At 41.9% G+C, this 25,364-nt stretch overlaps 1 protein-coding gene across 1 annotated transcript in view; it reads right to left on the bottom strand.

Annotated features, from left to right (window-relative positions):
- Positions 1-25,364, bottom strand: part of MDN1 (midasin AAA ATPase 1) — a 157,976-nt gene that overhangs the window by 11,646 nt on the left and 120,966 nt on the right. The window contains exons 74-92 of the mRNA XM_027601624.2: positions 24,619-24,778; positions 22,414-22,560; positions 21,760-21,886; positions 19,569-19,674; positions 18,895-19,010; positions 17,321-17,806; positions 16,842-17,068; positions 16,099-16,254; positions 15,775-15,944; positions 14,790-14,951; positions 12,704-12,841; positions 10,096-10,237; positions 8,247-8,425; positions 7,530-7,679; positions 6,877-7,021; positions 3,676-3,998; positions 3,224-3,394; positions 1,594-1,695; positions 466-667 (exon numbers count right to left, since the gene is read on the bottom strand). Of these exons, the coding sequence (XP_027457425.2) occupies positions 466-667; positions 1,594-1,695; positions 3,224-3,394; positions 3,676-3,998; positions 6,877-7,021; positions 7,530-7,679; positions 8,247-8,425; positions 10,096-10,237; positions 12,704-12,841; positions 14,790-14,951; positions 15,775-15,944; positions 16,099-16,254; positions 16,842-17,068; positions 17,321-17,806; positions 18,895-19,010; positions 19,569-19,674; positions 21,760-21,886; positions 22,414-22,560; positions 24,619-24,778 (3,409 nt within the window). The remainder of the gene's footprint in view (positions 1-465; positions 668-1,593; positions 1,696-3,223; positions 3,395-3,675; positions 3,999-6,876; positions 7,022-7,529; positions 7,680-8,246; positions 8,426-10,095; positions 10,238-12,703; positions 12,842-14,789; positions 14,952-15,774; positions 15,945-16,098; positions 16,255-16,841; positions 17,069-17,320; positions 17,807-18,894; positions 19,011-19,568; positions 19,675-21,759; positions 21,887-22,413; positions 22,561-24,618; positions 24,779-25,364) is intronic.

The raw sequence follows: 25,364 nt of genomic DNA, 5'->3' as shown, positions 1-25,364 counted from the left end.
ATAAATATTGTCAACACTAGTTTACATGTTAGGAATAAAACATTAAAAAGTCACCAAGAGATTATTTTTTTCTCTTTTCACTTATGGGAAAAACAAGCGTTTCTAGTTCACAGCTCTAGCCGTTGCAGAGAGTGACCTCACAGTGACTATGAAGGAATGTCCAGTACTCAGAAACCCTGAGATTAGCACTAGGTTTGGATGTGGCAAACTGTTATCAAGGATATGTAAAAGACTTACACCAGACTCCGAAACCCTGAACACTTGCACTTGCCACAGATACCTTTTTATACCAAAACCAAACTGCATTCCTGCATAATTCTTATTAAAGAGAAAACAGTTAAAAAAAAAAAAAAGCCATTACCCATCCCTAAGATGAATTTGCTTATCTGCTGGGCACACAGTCATACGGCTTAAATTCTCACAGAGAGCTCAGTGACCAAAGGAGAAGCCTTCCCTGAACCCTACCGTATGTCTGTGCATCGTAAGGGTCACTGCCTTCTTTAATGTGCTCAAACGCATCTGCATCCTCCACCTGGGCCTCAGGTTGGGCTGGCCCCTGCTCAGTGTGGCTCTCCATATCCACAGTCCTCAGCCGCTTATGCACATGCTCATTGTAATCACCCATGGAGCGTTCATTGTCGGCCTGTCCAGGTTTCCTCTTGAAACTCTGTGGGGATAGGTGGAAATTCATTAGAGCTATGTCTGTAATGGCAAAACGACTAATGTCCATCCACAGGGGGCAGGTTAACTAAATGAGGCACAACTACAGAAAAATGGAATTTAATGCAGCTGTTAAGAATAGGCAGATCTCTATACACAAATATAGAACGATCCGTATGATATACTTTATATCTGGATTAAAGGCAAGGAAGAAACAGACATCCATAAGTTACATATGCGAAAATATGTGTAAAACAAGACAAAACTGGTAGCACCAATCTTCTCTTGCGTGGCTTGAAGACAGGAATAAGATGGAAGCTTTTTAGGGGATTGCTTTTTATATATGAACTTCATTTCATGTTCATGAATTATACCCCGTTCAAAAAAACCCCTAAGTTTTAGGGACACCTAGGGGCCTCAGTCAGTTGAACATCCGACTCTTGATTTTGGCTCAGGTCATGATCTCGTGGATCATGAGATAGAACCCTGTGTCAGGCTCTGTGCTGGGCACACAGTCCACTTGGAATTCTCTCTCTCTCTGCCCCTCGCCCCACTCACACTTGTGCTCTCAAATAAATAAAATCTTTTTTAAAAACCTAATTTTTAAAACACAAAAGAGTAAGGACAGTGGAAGAAAGACTGGCTAGTACTGGGCAACAGCAGCCAACACCTGGCTCTTAGGCTGCATAACAGGAATAGGGAGGGAGGGAGGGTGTGTGTGTGTGTGTGTCTCTCTACAGACCCCCCAGTGTGTGTGTGTGTGTGTGTGTCTCTACAGACCCCCACAGGGAAGAAGCCCAGGGTCCTGATTTCCTTGCCATGGTTGCCATCATGTTTGGTTGAGACGGGGGCATTGCTGTTTTTAAACCACTGTACTCAGGGCATCTTTTCCATGCAGCCTGCACCTAAGTTCAGCTGAAGAGGGCTAGAGACCTGTGTGTTTTTCCTGGTCTGTTTCTGGGAAGCCAACCGGGCGATGAAGTTGGATTCATGGCCTTCTGCCTGGTTTGCATCCGCAGCTCCACTCCCGTGTTCCTATGAAATTCAAGCCACAGAGAATGAGGATGGAAGATGCTGTACAAGCACCTGGTTACTGTGCCATATTGCACGAAGCTTCTCTATTATTCTCTCTGAGTCACACAATACCTGCCTCCCTGCTCTGGAAACTCACCCATGACTAAGGCCTGGACTGTGGGCAAAAGCAAGAGCATCTAGATATAGATGTTACCATCTCGAGTGACTTTGCTGTGTAAGGCTGATTAGTTCCTTGTTTCCAGGACTGTAATGACTTACTCTGAATGCAGGACAGACCTCAACCAGAAACCATGCTTTGCCATCAACCACCTATGTACCCCTGAGACTGTCATTTCACTTTACTGTGGCTTACTTAACTCAAATATAAAATGGAGAAAGTAATAACAATAATCAGCTGTCTTAGAGTACTATTATGAGGACCTGAAGTAATGAAAATGCTTAGCACCTACCTAATGGGTGCTCAATAAATGTGGTGGGGGGTGTACAAGAAGTATAAGCAGGTGTTATTACTGGTGAGAAAACTGGGCTCAAAGAGGCTTAAGGAGCTGTTCAGAGTTACCACTGTAAGTAGCAAGTCCTCTGACTTTCAATGCTCTTTCCACAGCATGCCAGTGGCCTGAACTGTGGTCATAAACAGAACACATCACTCTGGCTCAAGGAACAAAGTGCTTTGCTTTTTAAATTAAAACCTTTGGAGGGGCGCCTGAGTAGCTCAGTCATTTAAGCATCAACTCTTCATTTTGGCTCAGGTCATGATTTCAGGGTTGTGAGATTGTGCCCTGGGTTGGGTTCTGTGCTGAGAGCTGGAGCCTGCTTAAGATTCTCTCTCTCCCTCAGCCCCTCCCGTATGTTCATGCGCTCATTCTCTCTCCCTCTCTTAAAAACAAACAAACAAACAAACAAAACAAAAAAACCCCTTTGAAGCCTAGTGGACAGCAAGGAAAAGGGAACTACTATTAGAAACACAGTACTGGCGGGCGCCTGGGTGGCTCAGTTGGTTAAGCGACTGCCTTCGGCTCAGGTCATGATCCTGGAGTCCCGGGATCGAGTCCCACATCAGGCTCCCTGCTCAGCAGCGAGTCTGCTTCTCCCTCTGACCCTCTTCCCTCTCGTGCTTGCTATCTCTCATTCTCTCTCTCTCTCTCAAATAAATAAAATCTTTAAAAAAAAAAAAAGGAAAGAAACACAGTACTGGCTCTAAAGTCTAAATTCAACCTATCTTTACTTGGGAGCTTTCTAAAAAATAACATGAACCTGATTCTCCCATGAAGTACTACCAGTCTAACAGCTCTTTCTCTTTAAGCAGAATACTTAAGTCCGGTGTGTAGCCAATATTCTAGGATCTGTTCTGAGATGCACATAAAAGTAGGTACCCGATCACTTTCTCAAAGGATGGAAGATGATCTCTTTCAATGTCAACAGAACAACATCACACATACACCAACTACTGCTAAACAGACGGGTGATTTCACCCAGGGAAAAGAAACCCTCCTAGAGGCAGCTGGCAGAGGCAATGAGGGCCTATCACCTCCTTTCCCTGCTCCTTCTCAGGCGCGGCTCCAGCCAGCTCCACAGCCCGTGCGCTCTGCACGCTCTCCAACCCGGTCTGCCCACAGGAGTCGTGCTCCTTCCTCTCCGTGGCCTCTGGCACCTGCTCCCCTGTGTCAGAGTTCTCCCCATCTTCTTCTTCTTCTTGCTTCTGCAGGGTAAGCAGACACCACATTGACATGCTCTGGGGGAAGAATATGAGGCAGCGGAGTGGACGGGGGTGGGGGGTGAGGGGTGGGTCCTGCAACAAGCAGGTGCCCTACTCCTCAGCGTGCAGGGAGGGTTATCAGGCAGAAAGGGTCTTAAACAGAAACTTAATGCTGCTCAGCAGCGCCACCTGGTGATAGAGAAGTATCCTAAAAGATTCTGCTAGGAATAAAGTAACCTCTCCTATTACTTTTAACTTGAGACAAGCCAGACACTCCACAGCACCTGGGGCTGGAGACCTTGGTCAACAGGAACACCATTCTCTGCACTGTCCTCACTGGCTTCCTTGTCCTTGTCCTCCAGAGACTGCCGCTCATCCTCGGAGTTTTCTTCAGGATGTTCAGTAGTATCTTTGCCTTGGTCATCAGCTCCTGTGTCCATCTCTTCCTCCCCCTCGCCCTTCTCCTCTTCACTGGGGCCTTCCTCAGGCTCATGTTGACCCTGACCTTCACTGTGGTCAGCCTCGATCTCTTCCTTTATTTCCTCAACTTCAGGATCTGCTTCTTCAGTATCCATTGGCTTTTCTTTAATTTCCAAAGGATTTTCTTCTAGATAGATACAACAAAAAGTAGAAACACAGAATTCAACATGATTTAACATGGGATCATTTTACACAAACTTTGTTATTAGTCTCGAACCAGGAATTGGCAAACTATGGCCCCCAGGGCCAAATCTAGCTGATGTGCCTCTGTAAATAAAGTTTTACTGGAATATAGACACATCTATTTGCTTACCTTTGTGTTTAGCCCACCCATTCTGTATTGCCTATGGCTGCTTTCATATTACTACAAAAACAGAATGGAGTTTTTGCAACCCTTGTTGCAGTTTATGGCCTATAAATTATGGTATATTATCTGACCCTTTACAGAAAAAGTTTGCTTACCCCTGCTCTAAATTGTATGTATCTGTTACATACAATTGTCTGGATGGTGCATTTCACTAAAAAAATTCTAAGTAATCTGCTAAAAAAAATCCTAAAAGCCAACACAACAATAGGAAACCAAAGATAGGAAAGGATATTATCCTTGGGAATAATTGACAGACATCCTTCTTTATCATACACAGAAAATACAACATACATTCAATGGAAACAATCCTATTTGGAAAAGTTTTATTTATTAAAAGAACATTCCTAGGGGCGCCTGAGTGGCTCAATCAGTTAAGCGTCTGCCTATGGCTCAGGTCATGATCCCGGAGTCCCAGGATCGAGCCCCACGATTGAGCCTCACATTGGGCTCCCTGCTCAGTGGGGAGTCTGCTTCTCCCTCTCCCTCTAACCCTCCCCCCTCTCGTGTTCTCTCACTCTCTTAAATAAAAAAAAATTTTTTTTAAAGATTTTATTTATTTATTTGACAGAGAGAGACACAGTGAGAGTGAGCACAAGCAGGGGGAGTGGGAGAGGGAGAAGCAGGCTTCCTGCAGAGCAGGCAGCCCGATGCGGGGCTCGATCCCAGGACCCTGGGATCATGACCTGAGCCAAAGGCAGACACTTAACAACCGAGCCAGCCAGGCACCCCATCTCTTAAATAAGAATCTTAAAAAAAAAATAAAACAAAAGAACATCCCCATACTTTGGACACGTCAGAAATCACGGTTAATTTGTTAACAATTCTTTAAAGTATTGCTTCTTAGCTTATATACACAATAGTTTAAAGTGAGCTTGAGTTTTTCTAGAGTAAATAGCTATTACACCCTCAATGGATTTTATTTTTTATTTTTATTTTTTTTAAAGATTTTATTTATTTATTTGACAGAGAGAGACACAGCGAGAGAGGGAACACAAGCAGGGGGAGTGTGAGAGGGAGAAGCAGGCTTCCCGTGGGGCAGGGAGCCCGATGCGGGGCTCGATCCCAGGACCCTGGGATCATGACCTGAGCCGAAGGCAGACGCTTAATGGCTGAGCCACCCAGGTGCCCCTGCCCTCAATGGATTTTAATTTTCAATTTTATCCTTGCTTACTTGTTGGAATTTAAGGTTGACATCAGATTCCAAAATTATATGGTAGTGAAATGGCCTCAGAAGCAGCAACTTATACAATGCTAAATAAGTCAGCTAGAATTTTTTTTTCTAAGTAGGCTCCATACCTTGCATGGAGTCCAACAAGGGGCTTAAACTCACAACCCTAAGATCAAGACCTGAGCTGAGATCAAGAGTTGGACGCTTAACTGACTGAGCCACTCAGGCACCCCAAAATTCAGCTAGAATTTAATATAAGAAGTCTGGCCTTCATAGACGTTGGGAGATTTTCTTTTAGCTTTCTTAATAAAGCTATAGGAAAATGAAAACTAAAAAAAAAGTAAGTTATAGATTCAGAGAGTGAAGACTTGTTCTTAGCATGAGGAAAGCCTCTATCAAATCTTCAACCAAATGATTCTGGTTAAATAGCAAGTTCACAAATTTAAATTACTAAATTAAATTTAAAGCATGAAAACAGAGCCATATACTTACCTCCTAGATTTAACAGATATAAATATTTTGTCATATTTATATGAAACTTCAGTCACTTGTTTTTAAGAAATAAGTGGTTCTGGGTACAACTATATGGATTCTAGATGCCTCTGCCCTTCCTACTTCCTCAGAGGTCACCATAACCTGAAGTTGCTGTGTTTTATTCCTATGTTTTCCTACATTTGATGTACCCATTAATAACATATAATATTAAACTTTTATGTAAATGGTACCTCTTTCATAACTTGCTAATTTTGTCCAATATGGTGTTTAAAAAAGTTTAACAGCTTATCTATGTAACCGATTCATTATGAAGCAGAGTGAGGCTAGCTCTTATCTTTCTGTGTGATTACCCACCATGACTGGGGACCTTCTATTATAGAGGCATTTTCTCTACAATGCTTCCAATACCAGACAGCTCTCCCTAGGGAAGTCACTCAAACTGAACAGTGGGTGACAGATAGATTACTGTCAAGTGCCCTGTGATTTCTCTTCATTATTCAATTTCATTCCCCATAACAATGACTTCACATTTCAAACTAAACACACAACATAAGCATAGCAATCAATAACTGAAACAATCATTTCTCTAAGACAGCTGAAAGTAGGTTCCACAAGAGGCCTACATATTCCCAGACTGCAGTGTTTACCTCAACCCATGACATGGGACATCAAGATGGTGGTGGGGAAATGAAGCTCTGTGGGATGAAGCACCACCCAGGTACCATACTGCTAAAACACAGGACAGGAGAGGACATTAATGACAAAAACCTGCTGGTTTACTTTAATTCTACTCAGCTTACACTTTAAGTCTAACTTAGGTGAGAAACACTACAGAGAAAGCAAACAATTTTCTCAAACTGGAATTGAGCTGACCAGACATGATTTATGACCTGGCCATGACATGGCATGAAGAAATTGATTACTGCTCATTTTCAGTGAATTCCAACTGGTCTCTTTAGGTTTTGAAAGACACACCTCCTTCTTCATGGTCTGTGTCCTCACTACCGTTCTTGTCTTCACTGTCGAGGTTCAAGTCGTCTGGAAGGTCCAAGGCCTCAGGTTCTGGCAGCTTCTCCTGATTGCCATGGTAAGGGTCTACCTCATTCTCATCATATTCCCTCTTTGGACAATGGAGAGAACAGGAAAAAATAAAACTTTTTAAAAAAGTAGCATCTGCATATAATTAGCTCTAAGCAGTAATGCTAAAAGAATACAAAGTCTCTTCTCTAAAGTTTCCCCCACACTTTAGAATTTTACTAATGCTTCCAGAATTTTCATGCTGGAATTTCAAACTTCACTTTCTGTGCAGGTTCTCCACTTATGAGGTACTGTGTTACTTAATTTAAAAAAGGAAACTAAAGTTTATGAGGAGATATATGGAAAAGAATAACAGAATTGAGCTTCCAAACTCCAGCATGAGCCCAAACAGCATGAAGACCGCCTCATCAGTAACCAAGTATTAGATATTTTATGTCCTGTTAAGAGACTTTGTAACATGTTCTTTTATGAGGCAATGGGAAAACAACTGATGAATAGGAAAAAAAAATGTCTTGAGACTCCCCAGGAGTTGTGTGGTGTAACAGCCCTGGCCTGGAATCAGGGGTGGATGGGCTTCAAATCCTCATCACCTCATCTATTTGTTCATTAATTTTGTCCTGGCCTGGCCCATCATCAGCAACTTCTGCTTCTTCCTTTTCTTCCTTCTTATCTTGGCTTTTATCTCTGTTTGACTTCCCAGCATCCAAGTTGTCATCTTTGGCAACAAGTCCACAATCTTCCTAAATGTCAAAGGAAGAAAAAAAACACAAAATCATTACGCTCAATCTAAGAAACTATTTTCATATAGATTGATTCTACCTAAAGTACCTCTTAGGCATGTAGAATTTCTGCCTGTTGGGCCAATGCCATGGAAATATCCAGCTGACAGGGTGTCCTTCATGACCTGGAAAGAGCAGTCTGGCTTGGCCCAGACAGCCGCAGTAATAGCAGGTGTGTGAACAGTGGAATGGGTCACACTATGCTGCTGGGGAGTCCCACCCAGCCCCAAACTTCTCCTAAGCAGAGAGATGGAGAAGTTCAGTGGTCAACAGCAGTATCAAAGCATTTGCACTGAGTCTTCTTAACTTCCCTCCTCCATAACACATGGGACGGCCCAGATAAGACCATTCTTCTGGTTCTGAATACAATCAAGTAAGATAGATTAAAGAGGAAAAAAAAAAGAGGGATGAAAGAAAGAAGAAAAACAAAGAAAAGGAAGAGCAGTAAATGACAGGGAGTGGTAGCTGGTGGGAAGAATGTCTCCTCTCAACCTGGGGACTACAGGATGGGGGGAGTCTTTTAATTACCTCATCCATTCCTGGTCCTGTTTCTTCAGTTTTACTGTCTTCTTCCTCTTCATCTTCCTCCTCATCGTCGTCATCACCCCAAAGCCTCTCATCTAGTTTGTCAGCTTCCTCACCATTCAGATCGCCCATCTGTTTATCCAGGTCTCCGCCCTCACTATCTGATTTCCCATCATCCTCTTCTGAAAGGGAAGGCACTGAGCTTAGTCAGGCAAATCCCCAAACTGACTGGTCCATGTGTGCAGAAGAGGCATGGACCCACTACCTGGCAAGTGCCCCACCTGAGATTTACTGCTTGTGTTTAAGGAACACTGTACAGGCAGATGCCTTTAGATCTGCTGAAGTAGTCCTACTGTGTTTTACAAACGATTTGAAGGAAAAAAGAAGTCTGTAATGTGGGATATTAACAAACAGAAGGGTGGTGAAATAGCTGTCAAGGTGTCTACTTTTGATGCTGGGGGGAATATTCATTATGAGACTCAGCAACTTCCCTGGGTTTTGGTTTCTCATCTGTGAAATGAAAGACTTACACCATATGATTTCCAAGGTTTCTCCCCATCTTCAACACACTATACACTTCTATTTTATCCAACATCTAACATCATGTGTCTAACTCAATCAGAATTTTCTTGCCATTGTTTTTGCTCAAGGTCTACTGTGCCAAAGGTTATATTCTTGTGCTGCTTAGGCAAGTGTGCACTCTTCTACTCTACAGTCAACTTTCATTTCTGCAAGATCTTCACTTACAATAAGACATGATATCTCAAATTAAGCTCTGGACAGAAATTTAGGGCAATAACCGAATTATGGAACAAACATAAGACAGGTGATGATGTGCCATAAGAAATCACATTCTCAAACAATTTGTAATGAGAGGGGAATGTTCATGTTAAATGAAAAAAGCAGACTATAGTGGCGCATGGGTGGCTCAGTCGGTTAAGTGTCCAACTCTTGATTTTGGCTGAGGTCATGATTTCAGGCTTGTGAGATCAAGCCCTACATCAGGTTCTGCGCTGGGCATGCAGCTTGCCTAAGATTCTCTCTCTCCCTCTCTCTCTGCCCCTTACCCCCACTTTCTAAAAAAAGAATAAAGAAAAAAAGCAAACTATGAAACTATGGTGTGTGTGTGTGTGTGTACACACATATGCAATATATGGAAAAAATAAACTAAAATTTATTAAGTGGTTTGGGTGGTAAGCCTAAGGGCTATTTCACTCCTGCACTCTTGTTCCAAATCATCTGTAACAAATGTCTACTGTTTTTATAAGGTTTTTTTTTTTTTTAAGAAACTACCCTGACCAATTTACTTTTTTTTTTAAAACTTTTATTTATTTATTTGAGAGAGAGAGAATGAGAGATAGAGAACACGAGAGGGAAGAGGGTCAGAGGGAGAAGCGATGCGGGACTCGATCCCGGGACTCCAGGATCATGACCTGAGCCGAAGGCAGTCGCTCAACCAACTGAGCCACCCAGGTGCCCTGACCAATTTACTTTTGAGCTGAGAGCCAAGCTCTGTTAGTTATCTCTCCTTGCTCTTTCAGGCTTCCCTGAAGGGTATTCCGTCACTGCATCTAGCACATGAGGCAGCCAAAGTACCAGTCAACGTCTCAGTTTACTCAGAAGAATCTCCAAAACTGACTACAGACTTCTGCTTCAGTGGAGAGAGTGATGAAACAGGTATATACTGATGTTGTCATTTGCAGTTGTGCAGAGTGATAAACTTGTTCCAAAAGATTATAATAGGCTCCTTATTGGGAACATGTAATTTCCCAGATAAAAAAATATATATACATATATATTTTAGATAAAATATTTTTTAAAAACAAGAATGAAGTGATAGGTAATTGCAAACCTTGATCTTCAAGTTCCCCATCATGCATTTTCCCATCAAAGTCTTCGGACATCTCAATGGCATTATCCTCGCCCTTAATGTCTGGTTTTGAGTCTGGATCCTCTTTATCCTTTTCTTGACCTTTATGAAATGTATCTTCTGCCTGTATCAAAAAGTAGCATAGAAAAAATAAACATTGTAACTTTGCTAATGTTTATTCAACTCTAAATAGAATATAAATATTTAAATGCCAACATTAATGGTAAAAGTTAACTCTGGGGAGAGAAAAAGGAGAACCAACAGGAACAACCACACACAGTAATTTCTGGTTTGCTTTAATATGTCTGTAATTTCCAGTTTTACTGCATTGGGATTAGAGAATATAGAATTTTGTTGATGGTTTCTTCATGTGAATTGTTAAAAAAAAAAAATCCAGACATTGAAAAGAATATGCATTCTTTCAAAAAAAGAATATGAATTCTTAAGAATAAGAAGAATACAAAAATTCAATCTTACTGTGTTGTCCACGGTTTTAATATTTTTATCATTTTGGTCTCTCATATATAGTAACTGAATGTAATTTTGTTCACTTTTCCTTAAACTACATATTCCTATATACTCTAGGTGATATCTGGGGCAGAAGATTCATGATTGTTCTCTTATTAAGGTTGGATTTTAAAAGTGCTTTTTAAAAATACAAGCATAATAAAATCCCATCAAAATAATTCTAAGCAAAACAGAAAGTAAGTTTTCCACAGCACCACCATCCTCCAAAACTCCCAAAGAAATTAGTATCGGTGACATTCTGGTCCATCTTTTTATCCATGAATACACCTAGGCGATCTGTATCAGTACCTGTCTCCCAATATCTTTTTATTTTTTTTTTTAAGATTTTATTTATTTATTTGACAGAGAGAGAGAGAGAGACACAGCGAGAGCAGGAACACAAGCAGGAGGAGTAGGAGAGGGAGAAGCAGGCTCCCCGCTGAGCAGGGAGCCCGATGCGGGGCTCGATCCCAGGACCCTGGGATCATGACCTGAGCTGAAGGCAGACGCTTAACGACTAAGCCACCCAGGTGCCCCTCCCAATATCTTTTTAAACAAAAAAGGATCATTGCTTTACAAACTGTTTTTGCAATTTGCTTTTCTTCTCTTTTTTAAGATTTTTTTTTTTTTTTTAAGTAATCTCTACACCCAATGTGGGGATCAAACTCATGACCCTGAGATCAAGAGTTGTATGCTCTATTGACTGAGTCAATCACCCCTACTTTTCTTTTTTAAAATTAAAAAATGGGGGTGCCTGGGTGGATCAGATGGTTAGGCGTCTGCTTTCAGCTCAGGTCATGATCCCGGGGTCCTTGGATTGAGTCCCAGATTAGACTCCTGGCTCAGCGGGGAGCCTGCTTCTCCCTCTCTCTCTGCCTCTCCCCATGCTCATGCTCTATCTCTGTGTCTCAAATGAATAAATAAAAAAATCTTTAAAAAGAAATTAATAAATAAAATTTAAAAATATCCCATAGATATATTTCCATGTTGATACATATAAATCTATCTCATTCTAACTTATAGCACTGTTCTGCACAGATGGTATCATATTTTAAACAATTTCCTCCTGATAAATATTTGGATCCTTTCACAATTTTCACCGTTGCAAATAACGCTATAGGGAATATCCTTGTACAAAAAAACACTCCTTCATATGCTTATCTTTGACCCTTATTAGCATTTCTATCAGAAAACATGGAATTCCTAGGTCAACGAATACACACAATTAAAATTTATGAGATACTGCCAAATTTTCCATGAGAAAAGTACTGTTGATGAAGTTAAATTTGAAAGACACAGAAAAGCCAAATTTAAAATGTATGTGTATTAAACAGAGCTCTACCACATCAACACTAGCATAACTCTTTTGTTGGTTTTTCTTTCCAGTTTTCCCTTCAAAGGATGAGAAGTTTGAATTGGTTTGCTCCTTTATTTTTAATGGCTATAACCATACCTTAAATAAAAATTTATGGTCTGCTTTAGACTTAGAATATAGGTGCTAAAAAGAAATTCCATTATCTCTTAATAGTATGGAAAAAAAAAATCACTCCCAAATGAGATAGGAATTTAAAAGAGCAACACAACAATTTTAGCCTAGAGCATCTATTTCAAAAAAACCTTCTTGATTTCAACCAAAAGAGGATATAGATTAAAATTTTTCAACAGGTCTTAAAGACATACAATAAAACCTCTTAACAGTAAACACTGGCATTATTATTTAATGCATTTGTTACTTAAAATAGTCAAATTTTGTTATCCTTAAATGAGCCACTACCAAAATTACTCTAGAAAAATCATCAGCAAAGATCTCCCTCATTTAAAATAAAAATTTTCAATAATTTCCCTCTCAAATTATAGACATAACTAATGACTGAGCTGCAACGTTCCTTTCTGTGGTCTTTTAGCTTTTTATTTACACCCACTCCCTAAAGCTTTAGTATTCTTAGGGCTCCACAGATCAGTTTGAAAACCATTAACCTAGTAGTAAAAAACATTTGCATGTAAAACTTAATATTGAAAAGAAAGGGAAAAAGGAGTGAGTTTCTGTAAACTGTGTGCATGTTTCGGGCATATGAAATCATACCTGTTCTTCATTTTCTATCTGGTCACTCACATCTTTCATGCCCTCGCCTTCCCCAATTCCACCTCCCTCATAGTCATGGAACTCAGTTGCTCCCTCTCCTGCTGAATCTTCCATGAATTCTTTGGGCAGGCAAAATCCCTTAAAAATAAAAGAGTGAACAATTAGGTACAAAAGCAACAAAAGACAGAAAAAAAACTGTTTTAGCTTTTCTCTAGCTCAGTATTTTCAATCTGATGGAAATACATCCAGTAGACCTTTGACATTCTTCTTTGCTGATAACAGTTACTATGCAGTTTCAAAGTTTGACATCATATTTAACATGTAAGGTTTTGACTTCGTAGAGGCCCTCTGGTGTGCAGTAATTTCATTTGGCAAGACAAAAATCAGAATGAATTATGCTAGGACAGTGTTTAGGAGCAAGTCACAGAGTAAGGGTAGAACCTCTCGATGTCTAAATCCCAAAGGGATTTCGTCCTTCTTTATTTACTTCTCAAATTAGTAAGCCTGAGAAGAAAGAGTGGAGGGAGAGAAGACTTGTAACCCTGGAGGTAGAGCAACTTGAAGCAGATGCCACAGCGGGAGATTTCATTTTTACTTCAAAAACTGAAGAAAATTTGGTGTAATGTGCAAGTAAAATGTTAATTTTAATATAAAAAACAATGACTCCCCCTCAACTCTTGAGGTAAAACTGTCACTCTTGGTGTACATGCCACATCCGGCATTTTCTGCCAAGGCACCTGGCACAGCATGGGGTCAAGAATCAAGAACAAGATCAGACAAAGAAACACATGTGAAGGGTTGAGATAAAAGTGTTTTGTGTTGGAAAATAGTTTGAAAAGGAAAATCAACTACTAGGATGTGGGACAAAAATGAACAGAAAAACAAGTAGAAGAAAATAGTGGTTCTCAATCAGAAATTTTATCAGACAAGCTATCAAGTTATTTGTCAATCTGAGGATGAAAAAGTGCTAAAAAATCAGCTGCCAACTAAATAGGAATTAAGACCCCCAAACCAGTCACTGATTGTGACTTAGTTACATAGAAGCAGCTTTCCGTGGATTAGGTGTTGTAATTACAACCTAGATCTATTACCTTCGCACTGAGTGTAACCTACTTTCAATTTCCCTCAGGACTACTCAGAAAGGATATGAATACAACTTGAACAGACATGTATTCTTAGAATGTTGATTGCAAAATATGTTTTGGTTAACCTACGTAATTTTCCCATTGAGCTACATTGTTTTAAAATAGGTTTTGGTATAGGCAGAATACAGCCATACAGGAGGAGGGGACATTACTACAGTAGCTACATCTAGAACAGCCAAAGGGCTCCTAACACTTTGCTTTTATCAGAACCCCTACACCCCACCTCAAAGCACAGGCCAAAGTCATTCTAGAGCCTGTCAGACAAGAGCAAGAGCACAACTGGACAAACACAGCTAATCCAAATCTAAGGGCACCCTCACCATACACTGTCCTGCCACTGTCTTTTGCACACAGTGGCAGGACTCCAAGGAGTGATGGGATGTGACACTGGCTCAGTGCCCATCGGATAGAGGGAGCAAATTGGACTAATTCATTTATTTATTACTCAACAAATAAAACATTTATCCTCTAGTCAGAAGTAAGAACTCTTGACTATTTACAAGAAGGCTAGACGCCATCTTCAGTTTGTAAATTCCTATCTTCCTCAAGTGACTCTCGCCTATATTATACTTAGATCTGGAGAAAACCTTAGAATACTAAGGAAATCAAAACAAAACAAAGTATATATCTAATTAAAAGTAGTTCTCACAAAAATGCTAAGGAGTGTAGACAGATCTCATTTTATAAATGAGGAGACTGAGGCTCAGGACAGCCTTTGGAGTCTAGGGAATCCATCAGTGGGGGACCTGCAGGTTCCAAAACCTTAGTGGAAACAGGTATAGCAAAAGGGTGCTGGACAAAGCCCTGAAAAATCCACAGGGAGAGCAAATCACCTCCTGCTATTTGTGAAGGTCCCAAAAAAGCCTCAGAAACCATGCACTAATGGGTCTGGAGTATTTGGTACTGGCTGCCCAAGCGTGCTTCCCATGAACAGTCCTTACCTCCTGGGCGAGCTCTGTGAAGACCTGGGCAAGCACAGAGAGCAGCTTTGCGGTGCTACGGTGAGTCGCCAAAGACATGGTCAGGAAGAAGAGGACGAGGTCTGAGTACCTGGAGAGCATGGGCAACAGACGCACCAACAAGCAGCAGGACTGGCTGAAGAACTGCAGGGGAAAGATCACAAGGCCTGCTCATACTACTGAGTTTTCTCTGGGGTAATACAAGATGTTCTGCAACTGGATAGCAACAATCGTTGCACAACACTGTGAATATCCTAAATGCCACTAATGGTAAGTTTTATGTATATTTTCTCTTACACACACACACACACACACACACACACACACACACACACACCCCTCTGCTCTCTGACATTTCTTCCCTGTTCACACAAACCCTCACAAAAAGTACACTTTTAAATTCTGTCATTTAAGTTTCATTTAGTTAACAAGGTTTTTTATTTTTGTTTTTAAAAAAAATAAGATGTTTATAAACAAATTCTATTCAGAATCAAAGTTGGCACTGGAAGCAATGCTACAGACTTACAACGTCCTACAAAATAAGTTGCTTCTCTGGACTATTACGGACCCAGCAACTGCCCCCTCTGCTGGCTTGTTGTGAAGGGAATGGTATTTGCAGGGTGAGGCCACTGAGCCTGAGTTGACAGCAGCAATACCCACATTAACATCAAATACCCAGGACTATGTGGTTGGGTATGAAAGAATCCCAAGATAATAGATACTCTGGATTGCTGGCATTTTTTGCATCTGTGCATCTTACAACTGTAACCCTTAGCTAGCAAGCCCTAAGCTTTTCAGTTTATCAGTGATGTTTACATGCATAAAGAAATCAAATTCTTAGTGATTTTTGCCACAAAGGCCTGCTCCGGGACCATTCACATGGAGCAAAGTGAAAAACCTACTCTGCCTTTGGTTGGCCCACTCTAGATACTAGATAGCAAGAAGCTTATAAAGAACCATTGGTTACCGTGTGCTTAGCTGCTATGCCATCTTCAGCATACGACTTCAGTCTCTCCAACAGCTCAGAGACAGCAGAAATTATTTTCTGCACATGGAGAGCGCTCACGTCGGCCCAGAGGTCATCCTCTAAGAGTTTTGTTAGATGTCCCAATTGCAGTCTCTCAAAGCCTGCTGCCTCTTTCATTCACAGAAAAGGAAGATATGATGAATAACAAAATAAACCCTTTCGTCTCCATTCAACCAGTCATCATTCCTGATATCGGTCCTTAAATATTTAGCCACAAAAATAAAATCAAGAATAAAAACAGTTTTTGCCTGATGTCAGACATACCATCCTCCTCCCGTGGTCTTGTTTGGTCAGTGGTCTCCTCTGTCTTTTTACTGTTTCCCTCTGCTAAGTTCTGGATGGCACAAAGGATGGCCCGGATGGCAGTTTCCACTTGCTCTGAAAAATCTTCCACAAACCCTTCCTCCAACATTTGGTTTCCTAGTAAGTAACATGGTGGGAAACAAACAAAAACTCCAATCATATGCTTCAGTGCCTCTGGAAATCATTAACAATCCTCGTTTGTTATTTCTACAAACAGCCACCTGTCAAGCACCTACTGTGGGTGAGCCACCATGTCAAACTGCTGAACACAAAGATGAATGAGACATTTTCCTCGTCTAGGTAAACCTACAGGAGTTTATCACCTTTTATTGAAAGTTTTGCTGGAAGAATGCCAAAAATATGAATATAGTTAAGATGGTGCGTATAAACACCAACTCAGTCCAAATATCAGCCCTCAGCTTTCAGTCTAAGAGAGAACGGTCACTAACAGCGAGTGAGCCTGTGCTGCCTCCCTACACATGTGCTACAAAGTGACATGATCAATTCAGAGGCAAAGTACTCAAAGAAATGAGGCATCAAGAGTTAGGAGCTGTGGGTTCCAACCACACCTGCCTACCTTAGAACCCTGGACAAATATATGTCTGGAACAAAACACAGGGTGTCTTTAGGATAGTCTAGACTTAAATCTACAGGACATCACTCCTACACTGGGCTTTGACTCCCTTGTCGATGACAGTCCTTACCTCCTTGGCTGCCTAAAGCAAGCAGATGTGTCTTCCAGGTAGTAAAGTCATCTGTGGCTTTATTGATTTCTCCTCTTAAATATTCCAGGCTCTCAACTAATGCCATTTGTCGGTCTGTTTGCTCAACCTCAATCCCTGGAGTAAGGAATAAGGACTCCAGGCCTTGCAAATGAACTGACATCTGGGACAGGCAACTCAGCCCAGAAGAGCAAACTTCAAAATCCTTCCTGCAACAACAGAAATGCCACAATGTTGAGAGGAAGGGGCTATACCCTCCCTCCAACCACTAAAATGTAACCAGGGGAAAATTCACTGTATCTTAAGACTTACAGCTAGACATATGCCACAAAGCACTATGAAGGTCCACGGAAAAACAGAGAACTGAAGCAAAAATCCTTTTCATCACTTTATCCCATTACTAAACTCTGAGCAAGCCCCCGAACACACAGAAGGACAGTACAGACATAAACACAACTCACCAAGAATGAAAGAGAGTCTCACAAGACTGCTGCCTGATTTTGTCAACATCAGCTTTCACTGTTTTAATGGTTTTCAGCATCTCTGTTAATCTTGCAGTTGACTGTTGCCAAAGCTGGTCCTGTTTCCGCATCCGGCAACCAGAGGGCAGCTGATTTCGAGGTACTGGAGATGGGTAACTCAGTTCTGATGAGATGAGGTCCTGTACTGCTCCGGAAAGCAGTCCCTTGGTGAGCTCTGGTCCCTCTGGGTAGAGGGCAGAAGGCTGACCCTGTGCCTGGGCCTCACCTTGGTCGGGAGTTGGCCCTGCACTAGGGCAGCACTGGAGGAACCAGGAGAGCTGCTCAAGCAGGATCTGGCTCTGCATGGCCAGATGCTGCAGCCTTTCTGTCCACTGCTGCACACCATCCTGAGGGGGGAAGGCCACGGGGTAGACCAGTGGGCCAGTCAGCCTGCCATGAATCTCCTGCACACAGCCAAGGAGGTTCCTGTGCCGAGAAATCCATGGGGGAAACACATGGCACCTTAAACTGCATCACCGTGGTTTTTAAACAGTAACTTCATTTATTTCTGAAGAGGCTTTTTCACATAATCAAAGAGCGGATCACCCAGATAAGTCTGTTGAAATGCCTTTTAAAATACTTAAACACATCTGGGGTGCCTGGGTGGCTCAGTTTTTAAGCGTCTGCCTTCGGCTCAGGTCATGATCCCAGGGTCCTGGGATCGAGCCCCTCACTGGGCTCCCTGCTCATCAGGAAGCCTGCTTCTCCCTCTCCCACTCCCCCTGCTTGTGTTCCCTCTCTCGCTGTGTCTCTATCAAATAAATAAATAAAATATTAAAAAAAATAAATAAAAGAAAATAAAATACTTAAACACATCCTTCTAAAGACTGAAAGAAGTGTCTTCAATCTTTCACAAGTGTCAAAACTCACTGCTTATCACCTACCCCCTTATAGCTTTTTCATACCCAACATGGTCACACCACTGCAGTGATTTCAACCATTATAAAAAAAAGAACATCTTTAATTGTAGTATACTTTGTTAGATAAATCCTTATGAGTAGAGCAGAAAACAGCTGTAGCCAAAGTGATTACAGTCTTTCGGTCAACAATCCATTCAACAAATGGACGACAGCTTTCCTAACTGCCCTCATCTTTTAAGTATTTATTTCCACTGAGAAGCATCCAGGTATGACACTCAGCAAATTGCAACTCTGTGATCCGAAAAGCCTAATGAATATCTCAAATATGATCTGTGCCCAGAGATGGATGCCCCAATACCATAAATACAATCCTGTCACGCACAAATCCCCCCCCATCTACATCCAGGTGTACTTCAGCCATGGCAACTTTTTCTAATTCGGACTCATCCCCCTGGACTCATCCCCCAGGACCCATTCTCCCAAGAGGTGTTGCCAGAACCACAGGGCAGAAGTCTATCACCAAAAGCAAGGGGCAGAGCCAAGAGGAATTCCATCTGCATCTTTGGGCCTCAAATTTCATTTCACAATTGAAAGCTGACTCACACAATTCTTCCTAATTCATGCCGCAAACCCAACTAACTAGTTAGCGGATACCTGAGGAGTATCCACTGCTCAGTCAGTATGGTCAGGGAGCGCCGCTGTCGGATAAGCATCTTCATCAAATGTGCCGAGAAGCCTTTGCACCGCTCAACGTTGTTCATGCCCATCTCCTGGCAGGGGAAGAAGGAAGCATGCCAAGGGTGTTGCTGGCAAACACTACCACCTATGCCGGTGTCACTAGAAAGCCCGTTCATCCAATACTCTCTGGGGAAAGTGCCCCTTGCTTAGATAAACTATGGGTATATACTGCAGTCTAAAAGCAACACATTCATCTTTTTGAGCAGTGCTTCTCAAATTATGATTCCACAGATCACTGATGTTCCATGAATAGGGACTAGATTTAACATCAAAATTAGTGGTCTTTTCCCAATTCACAAAGGGAAAAAGACCTGAAGACGGCATTCTCTACTTGAGGCTTTTCTTACATAACTTTTCTTATGCATTTGGTCTTGTTGGCAAAGGTAAGTAAGAGAATTTATGATAAAATGCTCTCTGATTAAACACAAAATTACATTGATTTATATTGTAAGTTTAATGATATTCTGCAAAAAGCTCAGTCACTTTCAGTAATGGGCTCCGATCACTTGACAAGACCTGAGAATGGTGCCCTGGAGGAACAAAACAGGAGCTTTCCCTGGGCCCCTGCAATCGGAGGTTCTATCACCCACCTTGGCAGGTGCTGCTAAGGCTGCACTAAGCCTGGCATGCCGTGCGAGAGAACGAAAGAAATATTTCTGGCATCCATCCCATGATGATGAGATTTCTGTAAGCAGCCTGGAAAAGAACTCAACATGATTAACTCAGTTAAAACCACTATTTCCTACCCCAGATCCTGAAGACGTAGAGATTGGTATTATTTAGTCACAACCAAAAGTCAAGAGTATGAATAGATTTATTTCTGTGAGGTCTCATTCAGTCAGGTACTCATCAGTCCTTTATGCAAAAGATGTATTATATACTTAGCATTTCAAGTACAGTGGGGAAGTAAATTATGACAACAATATAGTTTCCTTAGTGAAAACTTTATAACTATCTTAGGAGTGGAAGCTAAGGGTCATAAATCCCGATGCCTACAGGGGCCAGGCAGATAATATAAATGATTAAGGACGGCCAAGCACAAAATGATACAGGCCAATGACAGCTGACCTCAATGTGGAAGAAGCAAAACGGATTGTTGAAGACCACAGTGATCTAGAGAGCATGTGTCCTGTCAAAAGGAGGGCGCTACAGTTTAACTTTTAACTGCATGGGAAAGTAAACCCACTTGGCCAGATCTTCCTGAAAAACTGAAATCCAGAATATTTAGGTAAAATTTCTACTTTTGGGGTATCTGCCTGGCTCAGAAGAGCATGCAACTCTTGATCTCAAGGTTGTGAGTCTAAGCCCCACATTGGGTATAGAGATTACTTAAATAAATAGAACCTAAAAAAAATTCCTACTTTTTACAATGTTGTGTTGAATTAAAATTTAAAGCACTCAGAGGACCACTGAGCAAACAAAATACAAATGTATGCATACCCAGCTCATGCCAATCATCATTCACAACCACCTCTGTCATAGTTATGAACATAGAAATAGCTCTGTCTCAAAGTTTATAGGTTCTCAAACTCAAGAATATATTATAATAAATTATAAAGAATTTTTGTATAGGAAACAGCTACAAATGTGGTCATTCTCCCCCAGATTTTCACCTAAGAATTCAAATCAAGTGAGGAGACCTCAGTAAAATCAGAGGACCAGAGGGTGTCTGGGTGACTCAGTCAAGTGTCTGCCTTCGGCTCAGGTCATGATCCCAGGGTCCTGGGATGGAGTCCTGCATGGGGCTCCCTGCTCAGTGGGGAGTCTGCTTCTCCCTACTCGTAATCTCTCACACAGTCTCTCAAATAAATAAAATCTTGAAAAGAAAAAGAAAATCACAGGACCAAAAAAATAACAGGAGAGGTGAAGACAAGGAATAAAGGAAAAGATACTTAAAAAAGAAAAAAGGGTGCCTGGATGGCTCAGTTGTTTAAGCGTCTGCCTCTGGCTCAGGTCATGATCTCAGGGTCCTGCAATGGAGTCCTGCATGGGGCTCCCTGCTCAGTGGGGAGTCTGTTTCTCCCTATACCCTTCCCCCCTGCTCATGATCTCTCACACACACTCTCTTTCTCAAATAAATAAAATCTTAAAAAAAAAGAGAGAGAAAGAAAGAAAGAAAAAATCAAAGGACCAAAAAAATAATGGGAGAGGTGAATATAAGGAGGAAAGGAAAAGATACTTTAAAAAAGAAAAAAAGCATGCCTGGGTGGCTCGGTTGTTTAAGCATCTACCTTTGGCTCAGGTCATGATCTCAGGGTCCTGGGATCGAGTCCCCCATCGGACTCTCTGCTCAGGAAGGAGTATGCTTCACCCTCTCACTGTCCCTTCTCTGCTCTCCTCCCCGCCCCAAATAAATAAAATCTTAAAAAAAGAAAAAGAAAAAGAAAAAAAAGGTGGGGGTTGCTGGCTGGCTCAGTTGGTAGAGTAGGCAACTCTTGATCTCAGGGTTGTGAGTTCAAGCCCCATGTTGGGTGTGGAGCCTACATGAAGGAAGGGAGGAAGGGAGAGAGGAAAGAAAGAAAGAAGGAAGGCAGGAAAAAAAGGAAAGAGGGAAAGAAGCAAAGAAAAAGACAGAAAAAAGAAAGCAAGAAAGAGAGGAAAAGGAAAAGCAAAAAAATGATCTCTTACTGAATGCTCACCACATGCCAGATCTCAAGGCAGGCACTTTTCCAAATGTTATCTGTTCAGCAACACTAGGAGAGAGGGATTCTATCCCGATTTTGGCAAATAAGGACATGGAGGCTTAAATTGCTTGTTCTATTTATAATTTAAAAAACAAACCTAGAATCAGCCTCCTGAGTGTTGCTGACTATAGACAATGCACTCCGGATATCTAATGGGTGAAGATGAAGCATCTCTTGAGGGTTTTTTGAACGGGCCCAGGCAAGACCTTTGCGATATGACAAACCTAGGAAATAAATAGCATGTGTTTAAGAAACTCAGAAGAGAATGAATGTGCCATGCCCCCCCACCCCATCCCACCGCCACTGCTACTCAAAATAAAGTCCTTGGAATAGCACCAGGAGCTTGTTAGAAAGCAGGCTGTGAGGCCCTGCCCTGCACCTACTGAAACAGAACTACTGCACTCAATGAGATTGCCTGAGTCATTTGTACACACACTAGAGTTTGAGAAATGTTACTTACTAAGATATGTTGAAAAGGTGGGTGCTGTACAACATATGGTGATGAAAGTAAAGCACGGTTTCTGAGAAACCTCATTATAAAACTATGAAAATATTTGGGAATCACAAATGGTTCATCAGAGGAATTTCATACGTGACTAAACTCTCAGAATGGCATTTCAAAACCTGGCCTACGACCTTCTGTTCCCCACCATCTCAACTGTCTCTAGAAATTTCCCCCAAATCACCCACATTGTTTTCCTCCCTAAGAGCTGGTCATCATTCTTTAACAGGTTTTAAGTGAGAACCTTACCAGCTTTTGCAAGGTGCTGAAAGAGGTCTGCTAACGCTCGCTGCTTCTGCAGGAGGATGTGCTTGGCTGCTGACCGCTGCTTCTCCTTCTCGGCCGAGGGCTCCAGCTTTAAGCTCTGCAGCTCGCTCACACAGGAAATTACTTCACCTGAGGAGAAAATGAGGTACTACTAAAATCCAAAGGGCTTATTCATGTGTTAGAACTGATACTCAAGGGGTGCCTGGGTGGCTCAGTCACTGAGCGTCTGCCTTCGGCTCAGGTCATGATCCCAGGGTCCTGGGATCGAGCCTCGCATTGGGCTCCCCGCTCAGCGGGAGGTCTGCTTCTCCCTCTCCCACTCCCCCTGCTATGTTCCCTCTCTCGCTGTGTCTCTCTCTGTCAAATAAATAAATTAAATCTTTAAAAAACAAAACAAAAAACAAAAAAAAGCCTGATACTCAAGACCCAGAACTTTGTGGGAAACAAGAACTAGGTGACATTCATCTTTAAGGCTCTGATAACTAGTATAGTCCCTTACATTTTGTAAATTCTAAATTAAAGGAATCAAGATGCATGGAAATAGAAAATAAAAACTCATGGATTTCATCTCTCTCAACAAACAACCCAAATAAAAGTAGTTATTCTTTTTTTTTTTTAATTTAGGGGTTTATAATTGATGATGCAAAAAGCACTTGTTGAGCACTAATGTGTAAGAATTTAAATCATCTGAGATAAATTTCCCATAAATATGATACATACTGAGGTCCTATCCTGTACCTAGTTGGTAGATGTTCCCATACTCTGTACAACTCCAGAAGAGCAGATTTCTAGCTGCTTGGAGAGGCACAAAGAGATCTATTCACTTTCTAAAGTCTATTCAGCTAAAGAGTGGACTAGAAGAGAGGACATGAACCCTGGCCAAAACAACTCTGAAACCCAAGTTCTTTCTCCAGCACCACACTGCTTTGCTCAGGACTCACGGGTACCTGTAACATGAGGCTGCTGCCTGCCTGCCATAGGCAGTGTTATGGGCTGTGTCCCCCCAAATTCATGTTACAGTAGTCCTAACCCCCAGTGCCTCAGAATGTGACTGTATTTGGAGAGAAGGCCTTTAAAGAGGTAATTAAAGTAAGATGAGGCCATGTGGGTGGGCCCTAATCCAACCTGACTGATGTCCTTAATGAAGAGTAGGACACGAGAGACCATGTAAAGACAGAAGGAAAACAGACATCTACCAGCCAAGGAGAGAGGCCTCAGAAGAAACCAAACCTGTGAATACTTGGATTTTGTATGTTTAACCTCAGAACTGTGTGAAAATTAATTTCTCTTGTTTAAGCCACCCAATATGTGATACTTGTTAAGGGAGCCCTAGCAAACTAACACGGGCAGTCTAGCCTTCCAGAAGAGAGCAAGTGTACTGCATACCATTATATGGACACTGCAGGAGGTTAGAGAATTCTTTGCATCACAGAGTGGGTACCTTTTCCGGAAGATGCACACAGAACCTTCTATTTACCCTGATCATCAGGCTCAGGCGGGCAAGGTCATCTTGAGAATGGATATTATTAGGCTATTATTCTAACAAGTTCTAAAAATAAAGAGCTCCCTGAGATCAGACTGTAGCCTCACTGAAGAAGGACCAGTCTCACTCTGATACCACACTCACTGGGGGTGAAGAGGGGTGGGGACAGTAGTAAAGGCCGCCAAGACCTCCATCTATGAAGTTCTGGAATTCCTTCCCCAGCCATTGCTATTATACTACAGAGCAAATCTTGGCTCTCAGCTTCCCTGTGCTAAGACAGCCAGGGAGATGAAACTGCTAGGTCTCTCCACAGTGAAGACAGCAAGAAGAAAACTGTGGATGAATCTTCTCCTTTAACTCAAGGGAGACATTTTGAGAGGTAGGGATAGTTTACGGATTCTGGGAAATCCATCTCTCCAACCAACAAGAGCTGACATAGACAAGGCTATTGTAGAAAATGGCATAACAAAGCATTAGTTTACATGAGAGGAAGACAAGATGAAAATTAAGACAGCTTGTGTGGTCTCAGCTGGCTCCTGCATCTGGGCTCTGTTAGTTTTTAGCCCATTTGTTTATTCACGTAACTGCTCAACACTATTCAAGAGATCAAAAAAGGGCGGACGTAACCAATTCCCACCCTCTTGGGGCACTGGGGAAAACTGAGAGAGCAAACCCAACCCTTTCCCCCAGCTGCTGGCACCTACCTGTGAAGTGATCGAGGCCCTCCACTAGGTGAGGCAGGCGGCTTTCCTTCATGAGTGTCAGGCACATCTTCCTCATTCGTTTCATGAGCTTCGGCAAGCGACGCAGCAGCTCTCCTTCTGAGGGGAAAGGAGCACCCTGACACTGTTCTGGAATCACAGCCTGTGAGACAGAGCACAAATAAGATAGGGGTGCCAAGTTTATTTTCTTTTGATTATATTCATCAGCTCACTGTTTTCTGTCACACTGATCAAAAATTTAGATTTGCTATTGATGACAACATAGGAGTTTCAGGGATTCTTCCCTGTGGCTAGCATGGGTAGCTCCCTGATGATCCCAGAGCTCCTTACATCTAAGGATATGATGTGGGAACACACATCCTGTAACAGACCTGCTCACCCAAGGTCTCCATGACTGTTACATTTTCTGGAATTTTGCAAGCCAACTCTTAACTATTGGTGCTTGAATTGACCATGATGAGAGAAATAATAGCACGGTCTTCAGCAACCACCACAATCAACACATCACTGCACACATTCGCTCCCTGTGCAGCAGCTTCATCATGGGGTAGCCCAAAGGCAGCTTCAGTGGCGTATTCCTCAACTGATGCTTCGAGTATTCTGTCACAGGTAGATGGCAATCTTCACAGGTAAGTACAATGCTTACTTCCCATAGGTGACATTAAACCTTCAGCAACAGGACCGATGCTTTTTGCCTTATTATGCAGCAGTGTCAGGCATAAATACAA

Source organism: Zalophus californianus, chromosome 7, assembly GCF_009762305.2.
Source record: "Zalophus californianus isolate mZalCal1 chromosome 7, mZalCal1.pri.v2, whole genome shotgun sequence".
Classification (NCBI taxonomy): domain Eukaryota; kingdom Metazoa; phylum Chordata; class Mammalia; order Carnivora; family Otariidae; genus Zalophus; species Zalophus californianus.
Note: the sequence above shows the minus strand (reverse complement) of the source record. Positions and strands in the feature narration are given on the sequence as shown.